The sequence below is a fragment of the Heloderma suspectum genome, chromosome 1 (genome assembly GCF_057233095.1).
Source record: "Heloderma suspectum isolate Gila_16-S chromosome 1, 16-S_ref, whole genome shotgun sequence".
Lineage (NCBI taxonomy): Eukaryota > Metazoa > Chordata > Lepidosauria > Squamata > Helodermatidae > Heloderma > Heloderma suspectum.
In genome coordinates, this window is record NC_139458.1 from 433,642,750 (window position 1) to 433,666,775 (window position 24,026).

A 24,026-nucleotide genomic window follows, 5' to 3' on the forward strand; every position below is an offset into this window, starting at 1 on the left:
GAAAAATGCCTCCCTCTTTCTAGGCTCCTGTTTAGCCTGCTAATTGACGGTGTCCTGGTGCCCTCCAGTTGTTTAGAACTATTTATTATTTACTTTATTTATTTAGAACATTTGTATACCGCTCCCCATCTAAAACAGGTTCCGGAGCGGTGAGCATAAGAGGTGAACTACAAGCGGTGAACAACAATTCCCATAATCCCTGATCATTGGTCATGCTGGCTGCAGCTGATGGGGCTTGTAGTGCACAACCTTTGGAGGGCACCAGGTTGCATGCCTCTGCTATGAACCTGATCATGCTTTAAAAGCTCATAGCTCCCTCTGCTACAGTTTTGGGAATTATGGTCTCTAGTGAAGTACAGTGAACTCTTTGAGTTAGAGTGCCCTAGCCACCCATCACCACTCCCATCCTTGTAGAAATGCGCACAAGAAACCTTTTGTTGAAAGAAACCAAACTTTAATAAAACCAGGAACCTCTCACTGTAAACGGAGATACAAACAGGCAGGATTTTAAATTTCTCCCGTCCGTGCTACAGCTGTACACCTGTTGCTCACAAAAACACTGCTGCTGTCCATTTGCTGTTAATAACCCAAGATCTCTGGCTTGGTTTGCGTTTAACATCGATCCCAAGGGGGCTCTGGAATCAGGCACTTTCCCTTCCCACCCGTTCGCTCTTCTCGGCAGGCAAACCCCAACCCCTTTTTCGAGTTGTGTGCAAACATTGCCAGCCAAGCAAAAATGAAACCAGGTATAATCCTAAAGCCATGCTGCAAATTCAGGTTTAATCCCGTCCCTGGGTGCAATCCTGATCCCCAAAGCAGGAATGAACATTAAGGATAAGCCAGGCCTTCATGTTTATATACTATTAATACTACTACTAATAATAATAAATGCTTTGGATAGATGCATATGCATAATAGGATGAAAATCTCAAAAAAGAAAGGTTTGGGCACCGTTTGTCGAAGGCAAGCCTGTCTCGTGCCCAAAGCACGTCACCCTCGCCATGGGTAGCTGCTGATTCTCCCCCACCCCCCAAAAAAGACCCTCGGAGTTGGCCAGCAATCCTCATCTTGGGTGAAACATTTCCAGGCTTCGAATCATTTTCATCACATTGAGAGCCTCTACACTCCGCACAAGTGGCCACTGGGAATGCGGAAAGGGAAACCAGGCAACATAATGAGGACAAGCCACCTGGTAAGTACCAGAAAACCTTAACGCCAGGTCTTGCTGAGTTTGGGCGACGTGCCTGTGGCAAACAGCCCTCAGTGGCTTCCCAGCCTTCAACGGAAAGCAAATTTTACCCTACTAACATAATCCAACTCCCCATGGCATGTAGCTATGAGGCAGGCGGGAAACTGGGCACCTCACGTGCTCTGTGCAGGAGGAGGCTCCGCCCTCTCCTCTGGAAGCACTTGAGGCTGGCACTGCGGACACCACCAAGTCAGTCTCTTCAGCCCGTCTAGGGGTCCAAAGGCTCCCTTCCTCAGCTCGTGGCCTTTGGGGCATTTATCTTTCATGTAGATGTGCAGACATAACCTCTGTCCCTGCAGCTGGCTGCGAAGCCACTCCGCGCTGAACTGAACGGCGTGATCCAGCAAAGACCTGAGGTCCGAGGGTGCCAAGAGAGAGCCGAGGGAGAGCGGGTGGATCCTTGCCAAATACAGGGCCTCGTTCTTAATTCTGTTCCCTGCGACACAGAGGGAGATGGAAGGGAATACAGGAAAAAGGAGACGCATCAACAGAAGAGCTAGAATGAAACGAGGGCCATTTGATGCTGTAGGACAGCCCCCCTGCTCAGCTTGGTGTCCTCCCGATGTGTCGGACTACAGGTCCCATCACCCCAGCCAGCATGCTGGCTGGGGTGATGGGACCTGTAGTCCGACACATCGGGAGGACACCAAGCTGAACAGGGCAGGGAGCTGCAGTAGATAATATTACACCAGGTTCAAATCCCAGCTCAGGTGTGACACTCGCTGGGGGATCTTGAGCCAACCTCTATCTCTGCCTGGCTTACTTCACAGGGCTGTTGTGAAAACAAAAGTGACAAAGCAGGCGGTTAGGGGGAGCCATGTACGCTGTTCAGAACTCCTCTGAGAAAGAACGGGTTAAATATGTAATAAATAAGTTAAACAAATTTATAGATAAATATAATTGTTTCTTGTGTCAAATACATAAATTGTGTCTTCAGTTATGTCTGATAGTTCAATATTGTTTTTAATTGTATGTTGTTTGTGTATACCGTTTGTGTGCTTCTATGTGCTTTTTTGTAAATGGCTTTTTAAACTTTTTATATTGTATTTAATGTTTTAACTTTTGTACACTGCCCAGAGAGCTTCGGCTATGGGGCAGTATAGGAATGCAATAAATAACAACAACAACAACAACGCACAAATTACTAACAGCAATATTTCAGTCTGGAAAATAAATCTGCATTCATTTTTTGAGATATCAAAGTCTCCTTGGGCTCCTTGGAGAAAGGATGGGATATGCATGTAATAAATAATACAACTGGATGTTCAATTTTAATAGAGAGCCAGTGCGGTGTAGTGGTTTAAGTGTTAAACTGAGAAGACCCAGGTTCATGTTCCCACTCGGCCATGAAGCTCACTGGGTGACTTTGGGCAAGTCACTGACTCTCAGCCTCACCTACCTCACAGGGTTGTTGTGAGGATAAAAAAGAGAGGAGGATCCTGTACACCACCTTGGGCTCCTTGGAGGACAGGTGGGATAGAAAATAAATAAGAAAGAAAGAAAGAAAGAAGGAAAGAAAGAAAGAAAGAAAGAAAGAAAGAAAGAAAGAAAGAAAGAAAGAAAGATTACAGGTATACTCCTGTGGCAGAGTGGAGCTAACCCCAATGCTTATCAGGAAGAAGAGGCTAAGTAGTGGTTGTTGTTGTTCAGTCATTCAGTCGTGTCCGACTCTTCGTGACCCCATGGACCATAGCACGCCAGGCCTTCCTGTCCTGCGCTCTCTCCCGGAGCGTGCTCAAGTTCATATTCATTGCATCGGTGATGCTATCTAGCCATCTCATCCTCTGCCGTCCCCTTCTCCTTTTGCCTTCAGTCTTTCCCAGCATCAGGGTCTTTTCCAGTGACTTTTCTTTTCGCATTAGGTGGCCAAAATATTTGAGCTTCAGCTTCAGGATCTGTCCTTGCAATGAGCAGTCAGGGTTGATTTCCTTTAGGATGGACTGATTTGACCTCCTTGCAGTCCAGGGGACTCGTAAGAGTCTTCTCCAGCACCACAGTTCAAAAGTATCGATACTTCGGCACTCAGCCTTCCTTATAGTCCAGCTCTCACAGCCATACTTTGCTACTGGGAAAACTATAGCTTTGATTATACGAACCTTTGTCGGCAAGGTGATGTCTCTGCTTCTGACTATGCTGTCTAGGTTTGCCATAGCTTTCCTCCCAAGGAGCAAGCATCTTTTAATTTCATGGCTACAGTCACTTTCTGTGGTGATCTTGGAGCCCAAGAAAATAAGATCTGTCACTGCTTCCATTTCTTCCCCTTCTATATGCCAGGAAAGTGATGGGGCCAGATGCCATGGTCTTAGTTTTTTCAATGTTGAGTTTCAAACCAGCTTTTGCACTCTCCACTTTCACCCTCAACAAGAGGCTCTTTAGATCCTCTTCACTTTCTGCCATTAGGATGGTATCGTCTGCATATCTGAGGTTGTTGATAATTCTCCCGGCAATCTTAATTCCGACCTGTGATTCATCCAACCCGGCGTTTCTCATGATGTACTCTGCATATAAATTAAATAAGCAGGGCGACAATATACAGCCTTGTCGTACTCCTTTCCCAATTTGGAACCAATCGGTTGTTCCATGTCTGGTTCCTACTGTTGCTTCTTGACCCTCGTACAGGTTTCTCAGGAGACAGGTAAGGTGGTCTGGTACTCCCATCTCTTTCAGAATTTGCCACAGTTTGTTGTGGTCCACACAATCAAAGGTTTTAGCGTAGTCAATGAAGCAGAAATAGATGTTTTTCTGGAATTCTCTTGCTTTCTCCATGATCCAGCGAATGTTGGCAATTTGATCTCTAGTTCCTCTGCCTCTTCGAAACCCAGCTTGTATTTCCGGTAGTTCTTGGTTCACATAGTGCTGAAGCCTAGCTTGTAGGATTTTGAGCATCCCCTTGCTGGCATGTGAAATGAGCGCAATTGTATGGTAGTTTGAACACTCTTTGGCATTGCTCTTCTTTGGAATTGGAATGTAAACTGACCTTTTCCAGTCTTGTGGCCACTGTTGAGTGTTCCAATTTTGTTGGCATATTGAGTGCAGCACTTTCACAGCATCGTCGTTTAGGATCTTAAATAGCTCAGCTGGAATACTGTCATCTCTACTAGCTTTGTTATTAGTAATGCTGCCTAAGGCCCACTTGACTTCACCCTCTAGGATGTCCGGCTCAAGTTCAGGGACCGCACTATCATGGCTATCAGGGACATTCAGATCTTTCCTGTATAGTCCTTCTGTGTATTCTTGCCACCTCTTCTTAATCTCATCTGCTTCTGTTAGGTCCCTGCCTTCTTTGTCCTTTATCATGCCTGTTTTTGCACAAAACGTTCCCTTGAGATCTCCGATTTTCTTGAAGAGATCTCTAGTCTTTCCCATTCTGTTGTTTTCTTCGATTTCTTTGCATTGTTCATTTAAGAAGACCTTCTTGTCTCTCCTTGCTATTCTCTGCAACTCTGCATTCAGTTGGGTATATCTTCCCCTTTCCCCCTTGGTTTTCACTTCCCTTCTTTCCTCAGCTAATTGTAAAGCCTCATCAGACAGCCACTTGGCTTTCTTGCATTTCTTTGTCTTTGGGATGGATTGAGTTGCTGCCTCCTGAACAATGTTACGGACCTCCGTCCATAGTTCCTCAGGCACTGTGTCTATCAGGTCTAATCCCTTAAATCTATTCCTCACCTCCACTGTATATTCATAAGGGATATGATTTAGGTCATACTTGAACGGTTTAGTGGTTTTCCCTATGTTCTTTAATTTAAGCCGAAATTTTGCAAGAAGCAGCTCATTATCTGAGCCACAGTCAGCTCCAGGTCTTGTTTTTACTGACTGTATAGAGCTTCTCCATCTTTGGCTGCAAAGTACATAATCAATCTGATTTCGATATTGACCATCTGGTGATGTCCATGTGTAGAGTCGCCTCTTGTGCGGTTGGAAAAGAGTATTTGCTATGATCAATGTGTTCCCTTGGCAAAACTCTATTATTTATTTTATTTTATTATTTATTATTAAATTTATTAATCGCCCATCTGGCTGGTCACCCAGCCACTCTGGGCGATGTACAACATACCATAAAACAATTTAAAACAATAAAATTCTACCATAAATTTTTTTTTAAAATACCCTAACCCACCCCAAATGCCTGCCTGAACAACCACATTTTTAATGCACGACGGAAGCTCATTAAAGAGGGGGCATGACGGAGTTCCCTAGGGAGGGAGTTCCACAGAGTGGGGGCCACCACAGAAAAGGCCCTCTCCCTCGTCCCCACCAGTCTAGCTGTCCTGGCTGATGGGACAGAGAGAAGGCCATCCGAGGCTGATCTTGTTAAGCGGCCTGTCTGGTGTTGCTGGAGGCGCTCCTTAAGATAGGCTGGGCCGGAACCATATAGGGTTTTAAAGGTCAAAACCAACACCTTGAATTTGGGCCGGAAAACAACTGGTAACCAGTGCAACTCCTTCAGCACTGGAGTGATGTGATCTCGCCGGCGGCTGCCTTTAATCAGGCGAGCCGCCGCGTTCTGTACCGGCTGCAGCTTCCGAACCGTCTTCAAGGGTAACCCCACGTAGAGCGCATTACAGTAGTCTAAACGAGAGGAGACCAGGGCATGTACTACCGATGGGAGCAGATGGTCGGGAAGGAAGGGGCGCAGCCGCCGTATCAGATGGAGTTGATACAGTGCTGTCCGGCTCACAGCTGATACCTGAGCCTCCATGGACAGCTGGGAGTCCAAAATGACCCCCAGGCTGCGGACCTGGTCTTTCAAGGGTAGCCGTACCCCATTCAACACCAGGTCAACATCCCCCAGCCTCCTCTTGTCTCCCACCAAAAGTACCTCGGTCTTGTCAGGGTTCAGCTTCACCTTATTCCTCCCCATCCAGCCACTCACCATCTCCAGACATTTGGACAGGGATTCTACGGCCAACCTTGGTGAAGATTTGAATGAGAGGTAGAGCTGCGTGTCATCTGCATATTGATGACACTGCACCCCAAACCTCCTGATGATAGCCCCCAGCGGCTTCACATAGATGTTAAATAGCATCGGGGAGAGGATGGAACCCTGTGGCACCCCACAAGTAAGTGGCCACGGGTCCGAAACCTCCTCTTCCAGTGCTACCCTCTGGTACCTGCCAGAGAGGAAGGACCGGAACCACCGCAATACAGTGTCTCCAATGCCCAACCCCTCCAGGCGGTCCAGGAGGATACCGTGGTCAACGGTATCAAAAGCCGCTGAGAGGTCGAGGAGAACAAGGAAGGAGTATTCACCCCTATCCAGAGCCCTCCTCATATCATCCACCGAGGCGACCAAGGCTGTTTCAGTCCCATGCCCAGGCCTGAAGCCCGATTGAAATGGGTCTAGATAATCAGTTTCTTCCAAGTGTGCCTTCAACTCCACCGCCACCACCCGCTCAATCACCTTGCCCAAAAATGGCAGATTTGAGACTGGGCGAAAGTTGTTCAGAACTTGGGGATCCAAGGAGGGCTTCTTTAAGAGTGGTCTTATCACTGCCTCCTTGAGGGCTGATGGCATCACTCCCTCCTCAAGGGAGGCGTTCACCACCGCCCTGATCCCCTCACCCAGTCTCTCTCTGCAGCCCATAATGAGCCAAGGTGGGCAAGGATCAAGTAAGCAGGTGGTCGGCCTTACAGATGAAAGCACCTTGTCCACTTCATCAGGAGGAAGAAGCTGGAACCGATCCCACAAAACCGGTTTGCCACAGGCCGCCTCTTGCTCACTAACTGTATCCACAGTGTGCAGAGTAACACACCTAATCTGATCAATTTTATCTGCAAAGTGCCTTGCCAAAGCCTCACAGGAGGCCTTAGAATGCTCCAGTGGTTCCGGAGCCACAGGACCGACCAGGCTCCGGACCACTTGGAACAGCCTCCTGGGACAGCACTCTGCAGACGCGATGGAGGCAGCATAATACACGCCTCTTCCCCAGTGGTGGTGGTGGTGGCTTCTCCTGCAGGCCCTGGCTCTCCCAGGCCACCTCAGCCAGCCAGCTTATGTAGCCCCTCCAGGGAGTGGCAGGTGGAGCAGCACAGCTGGCTCGGTACCTGGGGGCCTGGTCCAGTAGGGACTGGCGGTCTGCCAGGCAGAAGTCCACAGGGAAGGCCTGGTGGTGGTGGCAGCGGCGGCAGCAGCAGGCCCAGCGGCGGCAGCAGCAGGCCCAGCAGCAGCAAGCACGCCTCTTCCCCGGTGGTGGTGGTGGTGGCTTCTCCTGCAGGCCCTGGCTCTTATTAGCCTTTGTCCTGCTTCATTTTGTACACCAAGGCCATGCTTGCCTGTTATCCCAGTGATTTCTTGACTTCCTACTTTAGCATTCCAATCCCCTATGATGAAGAGGACATCTTTTTTTGGTGTTAGTTCTAGAAGGTGTTGTAGGTCTTCATAGAACCGATCAACCTCAGCTTCTTCGGCATCAGTGGTTGGGGCAGAGACTTGAATTACTGTGATGTTGAATGGTTTGCCTCGTACTGAGATCATTCTTTCGTTTTTGAGATTGTACCCCAGTACTGCTTTTCCCACCCTTTTGTTGACTATGAGTGCTACTCCATTTCTTCTAAGGGATTCTTGCCCACAGTCGTGGATATGATGGTCACCTGAATTAAATTCGCTCATGCTTGTCCATTTTAGTTCGCTGATTCCCAAGATGTCGATGTTCAATCTTGCCATCTCATGTTTGACCACCTCCAGCTTACCTTGATTCATTGATCTGACATTCCAGGTTCCTAAACAATATTGTTCTTTACAGCATCGGACTTTCTTTTCACCACCAGACACATCCACAGCTGAGTGTCCTTTCGGCTTTGGCCCAGCCACTTCAGTCTTTCTGGCGCTACTTGGAAATACCCTCTGCTCTTCCCCAGTAGTATATTGGACGCCTTCCAACCTGAGGGGCTCATCTTCTGGCATCATCTCTTTTAGCCTTGTGATACGTTCCATGGGGTTTTCTTGGCAGGAATACTGGAGTGGGTTGCCATTTCCTTCTCCAGTGGACCACATTGTGTCAGAACTCTCCACCATGACCTGTCCGTCTTGGGTGGCCCTGCACGGCATAGCTTATGGCTTCACTGAGTTACGCAAGCCCCTTCACCACAACAAGACAGTGATCCTAAATCGTTGTATGTGACTAAGGAAATGGGTGTGGCCCCCTTCCTCCCTGGAAGCAGCACTGAGGGAGGAGAGCCAGGTCCTATACATGCTGGGGGGCAGGGCTGGGGAAACCTTTTTCAGGCTAAGGACTGAATTCCAGTCTGGGAAAAGTCTTGGGGGGCCACATTCCATGTGCGGGTCAGGCCACAGGCAGAACAGCTGGAGCCAAAATGCGATTCCTAATTATGTTAAAGCCTACTCAGAAGTAATCAGGGCAAACCTCTGCATGTCTACTCACAAGTAAGCAGGAGCAATATGTTTACTCACAAGTAAGCAGGGCAAGACTCTACAGGACAAAGAAGGAAGCAGACGCAAACACTCAGCAGTGATACAGTTTTCACAGAGTGTTACATCTATCACTCTGATATATCACCTTATCAACCTGCCTGGTCACTGAAGTTATCGGAGGGCTTGCTCCTGGTGGTTCCACATGGACTTATGGCTCGACTGGAATCCACCCGGAGAAGAGCCTTCAGTGTGGTGGCCTCCTTTCTATGGAACTCCCTGTCTCTGGAGGTCAAGCAGGCACCAACACTGTGTTGTTTCCAGCACCTCCTGAAAACACCTTTATTTCAGGAAGCCTTCCTTGACAGAGCAGCCATGTGTGTTTTTTAAGCAGAATTCTGTTTTTTAAAAAAAACATAATTTGCAACGTGGAGTTTCGTCCTTTTATCTTATCTTTGCATCTTTTATTGCTCACTGCTCTGGAGTCTGTCCAGATGTGGAATGGTATATCAATGTGGCAAATAAACAAACATCTAAATAACTAAAATAGTTTTCACTAAGGAAGCATTACATTTGCCAAATTCATTTTTTCTTAATAGAACTCCCTCCCCTGGTCACTTCGATCGCAATCGTGGTGTTATTCTTTTCCCACCACTTGCCCCAAGGTTCTAAACACCTTTGCAATCCACATCTTGAAAGCATCAATGAATAGATACAACCCCTGAACATACCTAACCCTGAGAAATAACGTTGGTCCAAAAGGGTGTGGCACACAGGTGTGGCTTTACGAAGGGCCTCCAAAGCTTGTTCCCGATCAAACTCTGGGCTCAGGATGTCAGTAGCGGGCTCGGCGGTGGGAGAAGAGCATCGATGGATTCGGCAGTTGTAAAATACAAGGAAGCCACCACCATCAAAATGCAGAACCAGCCTAAATGCCCCCAAAACAAAACATATTAGTTTAGAACAGCTACAGTCCCTGTAGCATAATATCTTTATTAGGACCAGTCAAGACATCACAGCTTTTGCTCACAACTTTTTAACCCACGAACATACGAAACTGCCTTATACCAAGCCAGGTAACTGCTCCAACTAGTTCAGTATTGTATGCATATTCTAATTAATATATATATCTGCAAATTTAGGAAGGATTCCTAGGATTTACTTAACTTTCACAGGAGGCAACACCAACCAATTCCTTGCTCATCCAAATCATCTCCAATAAAATACGTTCGGCTATTCATTTGCACCCTGACTCAGATCATTCCAAACCAATGGAGAAAGTTTTGTTCTAAGCTTAATTGCTATATGGGGGGGGGGATTTTTGAGGGGGGGCAGGGTGTTGCAGCATGTGGGAAAGGAAGAGTTAACCCTTCCCTCCCCAGCTGGAATCCCCCTTGAAAATTGCCCCCCTGCATGGCACTTAAGGGAGCAATCCTATGTGGATCTACGGTCACCTCTGAGCCTGGGGGCAACCGCCTATCCAGTGCAGGGCAGGAGGAGTGGTGAGGAGTGGATTTCTTCCTCACAACCCCGCCCCCACGCCCAGCTTTTGCAAAAATTTTGCCGAAATCGGCTGTCTAGTCACAGGACCTCGGAGAGCGGAAAGCAGTGGCCGGACGACACATAGGATGTGTCGTACTGGAGTCCAACTCCCCCCTGCCCTGGCCCAGCCCCAGGAACGCCCATTTTCGCCACTCCGTGCTGCTCTTTTGAGCGTGGAGCACAGGGCCTTTCTGTGCTGCCTACAAGGCGGCATGGGAGGGGGTGATCAGTTCCCGGGAAGAGACCTATCCTATGGCCGTCTAGCCGCCGACTAGCGGCCATAGGATTGTGCCTGAAGTTGAGAAAAAAGCCCCTCCCCGTAGCATCAAGGGATACTCAGGGCTCTGGGAAATAGAGGTGGGGCCTTGGGAAATAGATTTTGCGCCAGGCCTAACAACGCCCCTAGCCAGCGCCATCCTTCTCTGGCTAGTCCAAGACACACTTTCTCTCCTCCCTCCATAAAACCCCACAATTCAGACCTGGGAATCGGATCTTTCCAGTCCCCCCTTTTGTTCGCCTTATTGGCTCTTGCAAACTCGCTGGCTCGGACGCTTCCGTACAGGCCAAAGTGGAAGCGCAGCCATTCCCGAGGGCGCCCGGCTTCTTCATCCACTAGCGATGGCAAGTCCACTCCGTGCTGTTCTTGCAGGCAGTGCTGCGGATCGCAGGTGTCAGCCTCACTTCCTTCCTGCCTCGGGGGAAAGGAGCTGCCCTTGCTAGCCAGCATCCCTTGGCAGCTTGACCCCGGCTCAGACGATTCCGGAGCCGTGCTCTCGCAGTCGGACCTTGCTTCCTGAGGGGCGCCAAATGCCAGAAACAAGTTCTTCCCATGGACCTAGAAAATGTTTATTCATAGGGGTTGGACTTGGGGTTGGACTCGATGCCCTTGTAGGCCCCTTCCAACCCTACTATTCTATGATTCTATGATTGTTGTTACATTTATACCCCACCTATTTTTTCCTGCAAGGACCCCAAGGCAGCTTACAAGTCCTCCTCTCCCATTTTATCCTCACAACAACCCTGTGAGGTAGGTGAGGCCGAGAGTCAATGACTGGCCCAAAGTCTCCCAGTGAGCTTCATGGCTGAGTGGGGACCAGAACCCGGATCTCCCGAGTCCCAGTCCAAGACTCTCGCCACTACACCACACTGGCTTGGGTTTCAGATGATCGTTTCTACTCCCTCTTCTCCAATGGGCAGCCTTGGCAGCACTGGCTTAATCCGAAGGCCAGGGTGCTCAAGATTTGGGTTGCCGCTTTGTTCTTTTCTCTTTCTCCTTCTGTTTTTTACTAGCCCCTGTTGCTATACCAGTCAGAGCAGGAGTGTTGAACGTCTTTCAGCCTGGGATCAAGTCAAAACAGCTCTCGGGGGCTGCGTTCCAGTGGTGGGTGGAGCCAACCCCCCAAAAGGGCAGGGCCAAAATGCCAGCCTGTTTTAGCTTAAAGCTCTTTACTGCGGGTAGCTAAGGCTTAGGGGAGGCATTCTGACCGTTTAGAATGAACTGCGCAAAACCCAGGAAAGCACGCAAAGATCGTTGGTTGGGGGAAATGGCTGTGGCCAACTGGGGAACACCAGATTGGGGCCCCAAGTAAGCTGGATTCGGCCCAGAGGCATGAGGTTTCAAAATCAGTCTGAAAGAGGCTAACAACGACGGAAACAATTTCAATAAAATTTTAAAAGTGAACAGTGCAGGCTCACGTTTAAATTTTAATTCATATTTAAATTTTAATATATTTAAATTTTAATATAAATGTAAACATTTAATATATAAATTTTATTATAAATTATTATAATAAATTATTACTATTATAAAAAATTATATTTATAATTTAAATATTTTATGAATAAATAAATATTTTAAGATGAATATTTTCATTTATAAATTACTGTAATCATTATAAATTATTATTATAAATTATTATAAATTTTAATACATTTATTTTATATTTACATTTATATTTAATATTTACTTATTTATTTAAATAAGCAAAGGCGTCTGTCTGGACAAGCCAAGAGCTGTCAGCAGGGTCTCAAGCCAAGGAAGTCTCCCTTCTGGCATGTTAGTAAACTGAGCCCGAATGTTGCTGTCTCTGGGGCCTTGTTAAGCCAATTTCCCAAATCCATAAAAGGACTTTGGGGATGATGAAGATTGTAAGCTGATATGGGCAGGGACCCGCCCTTTTGTACTTCTGTTGCCCTGTAATATCCTGCATACGCTGATGGAATAGTAATAGTAATAGTAATAATAATAATAATAATAATAATAATAACAGCAGCAGCAGCAGCAGCTGAGAGCTTTGGCTATTGGGCTGGATTTATTTTATTTATTTCATTTCTATACCACCCAATAGCCAAAGCTCTCTGGGTGGTTAACAAAAATTTAAACCAAAAAACGCAGGATGAAACAATATAAAATATAAAAGCATTAAAATGACAATATAACAATGCAACCATAATAAAACCTAGCCGCAATGCAGAGGCTTAAAATACAGTTTTAAAACACCAAAGCTAAAAGATTAGGAAGCTAAAATGCTAAAATACTGGGAGAATAAAAAGGTCTTCACCTGGCGCCAGAAGAAATACAACGTAGGTGCCAGGCAAACCTCTCTCGGGAGCTCATTCCACAGCCAGGGTGCCACAGCAGAAAAGGCCGTCCTCCTGGTAGCGACCCACCACGTTTCCTTTGGCAGGGTCTCACAGAGAAGGGCTGCTGAGGATGATTTTAGGGTCTGGGCAGGCACATATGGGAGGAGGCGATCCTTCAGATAACCTGGCCCCAAGCCATTAAGGGCTTTAAATATTAATACCAGCTCTTTGAATCGGGCCCGGAAATGGACGGCAGCCAGTGCAGCTGAAAAAGTACTGGCATAATATGAGCTCGCAGGCCAGTCCCTGTTAACAATCTTGCTGCCCTATTTTGGACTAGCTGAAGTTTCCGGACCGTTTTCAAAGGCAGCCCCCACGTATAACACATTGAATAGAAATGTAATTAATTCGTTCATTCATTCATTAATATTATATTTAAAAAATCAGATGTAGTACAGATGGGGGGGAAAACACTAAGAGAGCAATCCTATAGCCCCTACGCAGCATCTGGGGGTCCACTGGATAGATGAAATTCCTAAATCTGAGGTCAGAGACAGCGTTCTGCCCTTGGACCCAGGATTCCGAGCTCTCCATTCACCTCCCCATTGCAGCTGGCTCGGAGAGAACCACGCCGGCTGCCACTCCGAAGCTGCAAAAGTGACCTCAGAGGGGAGGGAAAGGGGGCGGTTCTGTGGGAGGGGAGAGGATTGGGGAAGCGGGGATATGAGTTATCCCCAGCCTCCTTCCCGCCCCCTCCTCAGAGCCCCAGCTAGACAGATAACCCCCCCCAAGCAAAAATGCAGAGTGAGGGGAAGCGTAGAGGCGTTACCTCTGTGCCCCTCCCAGTCTGCATAGGATGCCCGTCAGCCTCCGAGTACAGAGGCCAACAGGCATCCAGACACGATTGCACCCTAGGAGTGAGATATTTGGGGGCCAAATCCGACAGTTCTCACCTGAGCCTCCCCCAGCGTCAGCCTCTTCAGATCGTCTGGGTTCATCTGCCGAGTGCTTCCTCCCACCTTGGCCACCACCTGCCCCAGAAAGGGAGTGCACAGGAGCTGGAATCTTTTTACAGATGGGCCTTCTGGCATCGCTGCAGGAGCGTCGGAAGTTGGGGGTGGTGGCCACGTTTCTCAGATTTCAGGCAGTCAAGCTAAGGGCTGGGGAAGAGCGCTGGGAAAAAACGGTCAAAAATAAAACCCCAGGGAATCAGAATTTCTACCCACAGGAGTCACCAAGCACACAGCCTGAACTAGGGTGCCAACTGAATGTCAGTCACAGAACAAGCAGTACATCGGCAGACAGTCCTGAACATGACATTATGCAACTTAATATTCTCTCTTCGCCAGCATGGAATAAACACAGTTTCAAAATGGTAGGTGGGAAAACAGACATCACCTTCTTCAGAGGCTTAGTGAGGGCAGCCCGCCCAAGGCAGAAACAGCAATGTTGCAGGTGCTCATTGGCCCTCTGCCTTCCGCCTAACACAGTAAAGAACATCCAGACATTAAACCCTGCTGGACAGACAGAGGGAAAAACCGGAGATTACTGGTATTACTGCGCAATAATGGTATTACTGCGCAATAATATCCAGCAGTGCGGTAGTTATTTTGCACAACTTCTGAGAAAGAGCAGTCTGTCTGAGCAGAAAGAAATGTGAATTTCTTTCTGTCCTTAAAGCAGACGTGCTGGACCTCATTCAGCCCGAGTGCTGAATACAAATTTGGGGAAGCTCTCAGAAAATGCCAGGACACTTTCTGCCCCACATCACTGATCCTAGCCTCCTGTGTCCTATCATTGTAGGCTACTCTGGACTTGGTCCCTGCCTGTTCTGGACCACACACCCGCTTCTGGCCCAGTTGGGCTGTCCATCAGCTTCCCCTGCATCCTTGCATCCAACTGCCTGGGACTTGGTACCCTTGCCAAGGCCCGACAGTAAGAGTGGATGCACGTTTCAGATTAACCCTCCTGTCCGGAGTGTTGCTAGTCCTCAGCCCATGGAGTTCCAACCCCAAATCTACTTCCTTGTGCCCCAGATAGATTTCCCAGAGCCCCGACTGTCCCTTGGTGCCAACAGAATATGTTTTTCCTTAGCTTCGTTAAGAACGTAAGAAGAGCCCTGCTGGATCAGACCGAGGGTCCATCTAGTCCAGCATTCTGGACACACACAGTGGCCAACCAGCTCTTGACCAGGAACCCACAAGCATGGCATGACTGCAACAGCACCCTCCCGCCCATGTTCCCCAGCAACTGGTGTACACAGGCTCACTGCTTCTGGTACTGGAGGTAGCACACAGCCATCAGGACTAGTAGCCAGTGACAGCCTTCTCTTCCATGAACTAGTCCAATTTCCTTTTAAAGCCATCCAAAGTGGTGGCCATCAGTACATCATGGGGTAGAGAGTTCCACAGTTGCCATGCAGGAAGCAATTTTCAAGGGGGCTTGCAAGTGGAAAAGGAAGGGTTAACTCTCCCCTCCTGACATGCTGCAATACTGCCCCCTGTCCCCCCTCCCCCAAATCTCCCTCTGCGCAGGCCACTAAGCTTCAGAAGAAACATTTTCCATTGCTTTGGCTTGATCTGGGGCAAGGTGCAGATTAACTGAAGGAGTTATTTTATTTGAAAATATTTGGATGAGAAATTAACCGGATGGGAAATTTAAACCAGTCTTTGTAATTATTTCTACCTTTGCATATAGAGATATAAATCAACCTATGCAAATTTTGTGCAGATTTGTGGGGCCCCAAATCTTTTGAGTGCCTAGCAACACGCCTGCCTCCCATGCTTTCCAAGAACGCGTGAGGGGGGTTGCCAGGCCGCATGGACTACTAGCCCCAAACCTGGCCGTCAATTCACTGCATCACCTGGCATGCACTAGAAAGACCCCGTCACCCATACCGACGTACACACTTAAGAGTTCCTTCATGTGGGTGGGGGGAGATTCAGATCGGCCCAGGATGTGTCATTCCCCCTGCCCCCGGCCCACGCTTCTGTGGAGGTTCAGTGGCCCTCAGCCTTTCAAGAATGTCCAACTGGCAACGCTCATGCTGCCTGCTTATATGTAGGGGTGTGTGTGTGTGTGTGTGTGTGTGTATAAAGTAAAGGTGTCACCAACCAGTCGTGTCCGACTCTAGGGTGTGGTGCTCATCCCCGTTTCTAAGCCGAACAGCCAGCGCTGTCCGAAGACGCTTCCGTGGTCATGTGGCCGGCATGACTGAACACCGAGGTGCACGGAACACTGTTACCTTTCCCGCCGAAGCGGTACCTATTTATCTGCTTGCAATTTCTTGCTTTCGAACTGCTAGGTTGGCAGGAGCTGGGACTGAAGACGGGAGCTCACTCCGTCACACAGCACTGGGGTCTCGAACTGCTGTCCTGCTAACCTATACACACACACACACACACACACACACACCAGGTGGCCCCAAAGTAGGTATACAGTTGTTTAGAATGTTGATGGGAAGGGAAGAGAATGTGTGAGTAGAAGATGTGTGGGTGGAGTCAGAATGACAGTTGGGAAGAGGGAGTGACAGGGAGTGACAGTTAAATCAGTTAAGTGTAGAGAGTGAGGGGAGTGAGGCCCTCAAGTAGGTATACAGTAAATGTAAATGTAATAAACAATGTAATAAAATGCAAATAAACCATACTGTATACCTACTTTTGGGAAACTGTGTGTGTATGTGTGTGTGTGTATGTATATATATATATATATATATATATATATATATATATATACATACACCAATGGGTGATGTTGGGGGGCTAAGGGAGTGTGCAGGGGGGCTGTTTAAATTAGAAGGGATTAGTCCATGAGGGCTGAGTTAAGAGGGTGAAGCTTCCCTAGAGTATCATATTTTGAAAACCTAAACTGTTTGTGTTTGAGGGAGTGAGTGAAAAAGATTTTAACCCCCCTGCACTTTTTCTCGGATGTCCAACTGAAATACCCTTGCTTTACTCTCAGCTGCCCTGATTTATATATATTTATATATATATATAAAATTTATATATATATATTTTATGATTTATATATATTTTATATATATATAAAAATAATAATGCCAAGATGCCCAGTGCCCTCTCAGCCAAAGGAAACCAAACCCGGGTGATAGCCAGTTCCGGGGATATCTCCCTGCTTTGGGAAACTGGGAGCAGGAGGCACAGTGCCCCCTGGTGAGTCGATGGCAGAGGGGAGATTTTCACCTGGAACTCCCCGATCCAAAGTTCCTCCTCTTGGACCAACTACCCTACACTGGCTCTCAGGCAGGCAGGAGGTCAAAGGCAGGGTGCCCATGCAGTGGGGAAATTGCACGGTCTCCCCATATCATCATCTATCTCAAAAATGTAACACGGGAAGGGGAGAAACAGCAGAATTATGTGCGTGGTGCCCATTGTTATTTTCCTGCTTTCTGTACAATGCATTTTATAGAAAAAGAAGAAAAAGGAAGAAGTTACTCGTCACTGGGTGCGCTGTGCAGATGCTCAGAGGCACTCATAGCCATTTTTAAATGTGGCTTGTGGGTTTCCAAGGCGAGACACTCTGTGCATACTTTACGGGTGCTTTTTTCTGAAGGTTTTTTTGTAAAATAAGTTTGCTTCTCTGCGAGGGAAAGCCCAGCACTGGGAAGCTCAAAATGCCAGAGGGTTTTTTTTTTTAAAAAAACAACAATGATGATATGAAGCTGAGGGGGAAGCCAGCACCACAGAGTACAGGATCAAGATTCAAAAGACAGGCTGGAACACTGGGCAGAATCAAACGAGATGAGATTCAGGAGAGAAACATAAAGCCACACATTTAGGCACAAAAAATCAAAGGCACAAGTGTAGGATGGGGAAGCAGTCCATGTGAAAAGGGCCAGAGGCAGGAGTGTCCTGGGGAATACAGAAGTGCGGGGTCCCTTCCTGACAGTCACAGCCATGTCCCCTTCTAAGATTGTACAACCTTGTAAGATATGCAGCCTTCAGCTGGGATCCAAAAACAGGGCAGCTGAGAGTAAAGCAGGGGTATTTCAGTTGGACATCCGAGAAAAAGTGCAGGGGGGTTAAAATCTTTTTCACTCACTCCCTCAAACACAAACAGTTTAGGTTTTCAAAATATGATACTCTAGGGAAGCTTCACCCTCTTAACTCAGCCCTCATGGACCAATCCCTTCTAATTTAAACAGCCCCCCTGCACACTCCCTTAGCCCCCCAACATCACCCATTGGCTTTCCCTAAGCTCCTTCATCATATCTCTCCTATCCCACAACAGAAATGTCCACACACCCAGCTGGCTTGAAACACACACACACACACACACCTTCTTTCTCCCCTCCCCACAACTGATTTTTTTTTTTCTGTTTCCCTCTCCTCCACCAGGGTTTGTTTGCCCAGGGACACGCCAACCTTGTACCAAACAGTGTAGCTGACAGAGCAGGTTACATTGGGCAATTCTGCTTACTGTAGAAATCAATGTTCAAGAATTAACAGTGCAATCCATAGGGTGTTTATTTCAAATTAAATTTACGAAGATCTTGGGAAGGCAGCTAAGGCTGCAGTCCTAGGCACACTTACCCGGGAGAAAGCCCAATTGACAATTGAACATAGTGGGACTAACTTCTGAGTCAGTCACAATGCATAGGATTGTGTGATAAATCCTAAAAACTGGCACAAACCAACCCTTGTGAATCGCCCAGAGAGCTTCGGCTATTGGGCGGTATAGAAATGAAATAAATAAATAAACTCTTACAATGAATATAAATAATTCAATAGCTGAACAAGACATCATTTTGCTTCTCATTTGCACCACCCATCTGCCTCCCTCTTTTTCATGTTCATCAAGATGTGAAAGAAACTTTTCCATAACATTTCTCTTTCCCCCACACACACACTGCAAAGCACAAAAAGGCACCCATCCTAAACACACTTACTGAGGGAGCTGGTGTATTGCTGTGGCCCCGTTCTCTTTTCCTGCCCTGGAATTGTGGGAGTGGACGGGATGGTGCTCGAGCTGGTTCTGGCTGCCGGTACTGGGGTATAGTTTGGAGAACTGCCTAGAACAAGTTCAAGCATCAGGAGTTTTAAGGGTGATGCAGTAATGAGGGGGGGCCCCACCATAAACAAACCTCAGTTAAGGGTATGTAAATCAGCTTTATGTGTGTTTTTAAATAAAAGGTACAAAACAATGGGAGCATATTTTCAAGAGGAGGACAAGGGTCTAGCCCATTCACATCTCCACACCCTTACTTCCTAAAGGCACATTATATCTAAATGGTGTGAGGAAAAAGGAGAACATAATGATAATAATAATAATAATAACTATAATAATAATAATAATAACTATAATAATAACTTGTATAATCAAAAATTAAGTTTCAAACAGTTATGTAATTTCAGATTACAAATTAAATTTAAATTTAGATTGCAAGCTTCTAGGGGCAGAGACCTGACATTTTTGCTTATGATTCTCTGCAAAGTACCACATGTCTTGTAAAAACCAAAGTCTGTGCATCTTCTGGAAGCAGCTGAAGACATGTTTTATTCAAACTGTCTTTTGGTGACCAGCAACAGGGAAAGATAAAAGTAGATTGTTTAGCATATTGTTACCAGCCCTGAGCCTTTGGGATGAAGTAGACTATACATCCAGTCAATTAACTAAATAAATAATACATCAGATATGGACAACAGTGATGATGTATTTTTTTCTACTTCAGATAACATCGTAACCCTATCATATGGATAGAATAAAGCCTCATGGCCATGGGGCTTACTCTCAAGTATGGGGACTTACTTTCAAGTAAGCGCGAAGCAAATATATGGAGGAAGTGTGTGTGTGTGTGTGTGTGTGTGTGTGTAGAGATAGGGAGAACAAGAGAAAAGCTGCTTTACTTAACAAGTTTACATTGGGGTTGCTGGTAATGTGCACTTTGGGCCCTCACCCTCTGCAGGAACAGCCAAGAAGAAACGCAGAAGGCTGCGTCCTTCCCCAACCTGGTGCCCTCCAGATTTGCTGGACGACAACTCCCATGGGCTCCAGGCAGCATACTGGCTATGCTGGCGGGGAGGGGGGATGATAGGATTTGCAGCCCAGCACATCTGGAGGGCACAAGGTTGGGAAAGGCCGAGTGAGAGACGGGATGGAGAAGTTCTGTGGCCCCTGCCAGGAGCTGTGCAGAGGCAGGGGAGGCAGCCAATATCCACGTACATGTCTTCTCGGAAGTAAGCATATAGATTTCAATAGGGTTGGTTCCCAGGTATTTCTTATCGTTTTAATTTAATTTTTAAAAATTCTTGCATTTTTCACTCATATGGACTTCCTCGTCCCTCTCTCTGCCCGCCCCACACCCCGCTGCCTTTTTTGGCTGCTGACCTATCTGAGTCTGATATTGGCCAGCGGGTTCCTGGGCGCGTTGTGTCTGCATGCTGGGTTGCCACCGCTCTACAGCTGGCCGGGCCTTCTGGGTGCACGGGACTGACGACCAGGATCAGCGTCTCCAGCAAGCAACTTAGCCTGGCCCACGCGCTCCGGAACTTCCCCGAAACCGGATGATGCTGTTGTGAGCCTCGCCTGGCAAAGGGTTAATTTACCCTGTCTTTCTTATTTATTTATTTATTCATTCATTCATTCATTTCATTTCTATACCGCCCAATAGCTGAAGCTCTCTGTCTTGCAGCCCGCCTTCTCTGGCTCCCTCTTCCGGCCACCTGCCCCACAGCAGTAGGCAGGGAGTGGGAGGGACCTGGCTGAGGCCTGGCTCTAAAAAAAGGCCGCTGCTCTTGGTCCAGATGAGCCCCCCCAATGCACCCCTGGCCTGAGGGAGCAATCCTATGGCTGCTAGTCAGCGGCTAGATGGCCATAGGATAGGTCAGTTCCCAGGAACGGATCTCGGAGCCCGCACTCCGAGGTCAGTTCCTGGAGAACCGAGTTCCATCCCTCCCACATTGCCTCGTAGGCAGCACGGAATGGCCCCATGCACCGTGCTCGGGAGAGGAGCGCAGAGCAGCAAAAACAGGATGTTCCTGGGGGTGTGTTGGGGCGGGGAAGTTGGAAATGCGGGTATGACACATCCTACATGTTGTCCGGCTGCCGCTTCCCGCACACCAAGGTCCCACAGCTAGACAGCCAAAATCGGCTGTCTAGCCGTAAATGCAGGGCTGCTTAAGCATGGGGGGGACGATCCCCTCCACGATTCTCCTGCCTTGCATTGGATAGGCAGTCGCCTCCGAGCTCGGAGGCGGCCGCCTATCCCGACAGAACTGTGCCCTAAGTGTCTTAGGCAATCCTATGACTTCTGCCCTCGATGATCATAAGCCTCTGAACTCGGAGGCTTGCAATCATGCAGAGCAGGGGTCTGGCAGAAGCGATTTTCACCTCCCTGTTCTCCCACTCCGTAATTTTATGAGACGGGCTTTTTTGCCTGTCTAGCTCATATCCCAGCCTTTCCAGTTTCCTCTTCTCCCTGCCCACTGGAACACCTCCTTTACCCCCTCTCCGAGGTTGTGTTCCCAACCTGGGAGAGGCAGCCAGCGCAGTTCTTTCCGTGCTGGCTGTGAAGAGGATGGGTTCTCCCTTCCGAGGCCAGAGCACTGTCTCCAACCTCGGATCTGGGAAGCCGAAATATCCTATGGTCCCCCAGACACTGTCTAAGGGCCATAGGAGTGCTCCTTTTGTGGATCACAAGCTGAATATGAGCCAGCACTGCAATGCAGCAGCTAAGAAAGCTAATACAATCGTAGGCTGCACTAACAGAAGCATAGTGTCCAGATCTCAGGAAGTAATAGTTCTGCTCTATTCTGCATTAGTCAAGGCTGCATTTGGAGTACTGTGTCCAGTTCCAGGTGCCCCATTTTAAGGAAGACATTGACAAGTTGGAGCACGTCCAAAGAAGAGCAACCAGAATAGCAAGGAGCCTGGAGAGCTAGTCCTATGAGGGATGCGTGAAAGAGCTGGCTATGCTTAGCCTGGAGAAGAGAAGAGGAAGGAGACATGATAGCAACTTTCTGAAAGCGGAAGATGGACCAGACTTGTTCTCAGCTGCTCCCAAAAGCAGGACTAGAGCTGACGGGTGGAAATTGCAGGGAAGCTGATTTCGGCTAAACGTTCGGAGAAATTTTCCTAACGGTGAGAGCTGTTCAGCAGTGCAACGGACAGCCTCGGGAGGGGACGGCTTCTGAAGCAGAGGCTGGACAGCCACCTGTCAGGGACGCTGCAACTTGCATTGCAGAGCTCGCCCTGAGTAGGGAGCTGGACTAAATGGGGGCGTGTGCCCCCCCCAAATGCTTTTGCCCCAGGGCCAAATTCCATTTCAGAGAATCTGGGGGGGGGGGGGTTGTACTCCAGTGGTGGCCGGGCCTGAAGGCAAAAGGGGTGGAGCCAACAATATCAGGCCCCGAATACTGCAAAATACCAGCCTATCTTAGCGTAAAGCTCTTATTTATTTATTTCATTTCTATACCGCCCAATAGCCGAAGCTCTCTGGGCGGTTCTTACTGCCAGAAACTAAGCCTTAGGAAAGGCTTTTTAACCGGGGGCGGATGGCACAAAAGCCAGAAAAAGACCAAAGGCTTGGTGGTTGGGGGGAGCCAAGGGAGGGGTGTGTGGCCTGCTGGAGAAGCCCAGAGGGCCAGGTTCCCCCCCACTCCAACTGATCTCCCGGGTCCCTTCCAACGCTACAATTGGTGTGATTCGGACATCTGGAGAGGTTACGGGTGCACAATCGTAGAGTCCTACGACTCCCAGCATCCTTCCAGCCAACCATGTTGTCTGGAGGCATGCTGGGAATTGTAGGCCTTCTTTCCTGTCTAAACAAAATGCATAGGATTGTGCCTTTCCACACCCAGGTTCACGCCTTGCAATGGCCGGTACATCTACACGTGCAACCCGTCCCAGATCTAACACAGCGCTCAGAACGCCCGCATCCCCTCGAACACGATGGGAGCCGACCGTTCACACATATACCCAGAGCCGTCACGGGTGCAATAAGCAAGGGATGTCTACGCACGTGTGATCCACCCCCTAAGCGTCTTTCTGCACTTCAGCCAACCTGACTTGCTCTCTCGTTTTTGCTTGCGGATCCTGAGCGCGGCCTGCAGTTCTGGACGCTCAGCGGGTGCAAAGCCCCTCCGCCCTTTCTGTAGCAGAAGCGCTTTCCTCGAAGTAGGGACGTCGGAAGACCCTCTCCGCAGAAAACCAGGCTGCACCTCCCCGGAGCAATCGAGCTCAGAGAGCACCGCGCGGTTCGTGGCTTGATCCAGCTCCACACACGTGTTAAATGTTCCTGATGGTTTGAGAGCGCACGATTTCCCCCCGAAGTGCCAGTCTGGGTGCTGTAGGTAGAAGGCGGGGTAACCCCCTTCAGGGTAGATACACTCTGGTTTTCAAAAATTCTGGCGCCTCCGCCCGAGTGCCTTTGAGCACGTGCAAAGTGTCTTTTCCCAGAGTGGGACAACGGTGTTGCTTTTAAAGATCCAAGATCGAAGTGCTTATGATCATGTGTAGACGGGTTTTCCCTTCTGACAAGAAGCAACATTTTAAAAGGGAATGTGAGGAGGGTTTCTGAACATGAGCAGAATACATACCACAAAAGCTACCGTTTCCCTCTTAAGCCTGGGTAAACCAGAATTCCCGATCTTAAATCATATGGATTTGGCACCCATCCCTTGTTTTGATTTTGTTGTTGTTCAGTCGTTCAGTCGTGCCCGACTCTTCGCGACCCCATGGACCACAGCACGCCAGGCCTTCCTGTCCTGCGCTCTCTCCCGGAGCGTGCTCAAGTCCATATTCATTGCATCGGTGATGCTATCCAGCCATCTCATCCTCTGCCGTCCCCTTCTCCTTTTGCCTTCAGTCTTTCCCAGCATCAGGGTCTTTTCCAGGGAGTTTTCTCTTCGCATTAGGTGGCCAAAATATTTGAGCTTCAGCTTCAGGATCTGTCCTTCCAACGAGCACTCAGGGTTGATTTCCTTTAGGATGGACTGATTTGACCTCCTTGCAGTCCAGGGGACTCGTAAGAGTCTTCTCCAGCACCACAGTTCGAAAGCATCAATTCTTCGGCGCTCAGCCTTCCTTATAGTCCAGCTCTCACAGCCATACATTACTACTGGGAAAACCATAGCTTTGATTAGACGGACCTTTGTCGGCAAGGTGATGTCTCTGCTTCTTACTATGCCATCTAGGTTTGCCATAGCTTTCCTCCCAAGGAGCAAGCGTCTTTTAATTTCATGGCTACAACGACAGGCACTCAACAGGTAACGCTTTCTCCTTACTGTATCTCCATACGCAGGATGCTTCACCTGTTGCATTTCAGCC

At 48.2% G+C, this 24,026-nt stretch overlaps 1 protein-coding gene across 6 annotated transcripts; it reads right to left on the bottom strand.

Annotated features, from left to right (window-relative positions):
* Positions 1-436: 436 nt before the first annotated feature.
* NEIL2 (nei like DNA glycosylase 2) lies at positions 437-23,443 on the bottom strand. 6 transcript variants are annotated; one of them, XM_084829364.1, is made up of 6 exons: positions 22,762-23,164; positions 18,649-18,771; positions 13,697-13,916; positions 10,640-10,995; positions 9,350-9,546; positions 437-1,685 (listed from the first exon to the last, which is right to left on the bottom strand). In XM_084829364.1, exons 3-6 carry the CDS (start codon positions 13,832-13,834, stop codon positions 1,363-1,365), a joined length of 1,014 nt encoding a protein of 337 aa, XP_084685490.1. In that variant the 5' UTR covers positions 13,835-13,916; positions 18,649-18,771; positions 22,762-23,164; the 3' UTR covers positions 437-1,362. The 6 variants fall into 6 exon arrangements, with proteins under 6 accessions (XP_084685490.1, XP_084685493.1, XP_084685489.1 ...); XM_084829367.1 differs by having other exon boundaries at positions 440-1,685; positions 18,649-18,767; positions 22,762-22,876; XM_084829363.1 differs by lacking the exon at positions 22,762-23,164 and adding an exon at positions 20,088-20,403 and having other exon boundaries at positions 440-1,685.
* Positions 23,444-24,026: the final 583 nt, after the last annotated feature.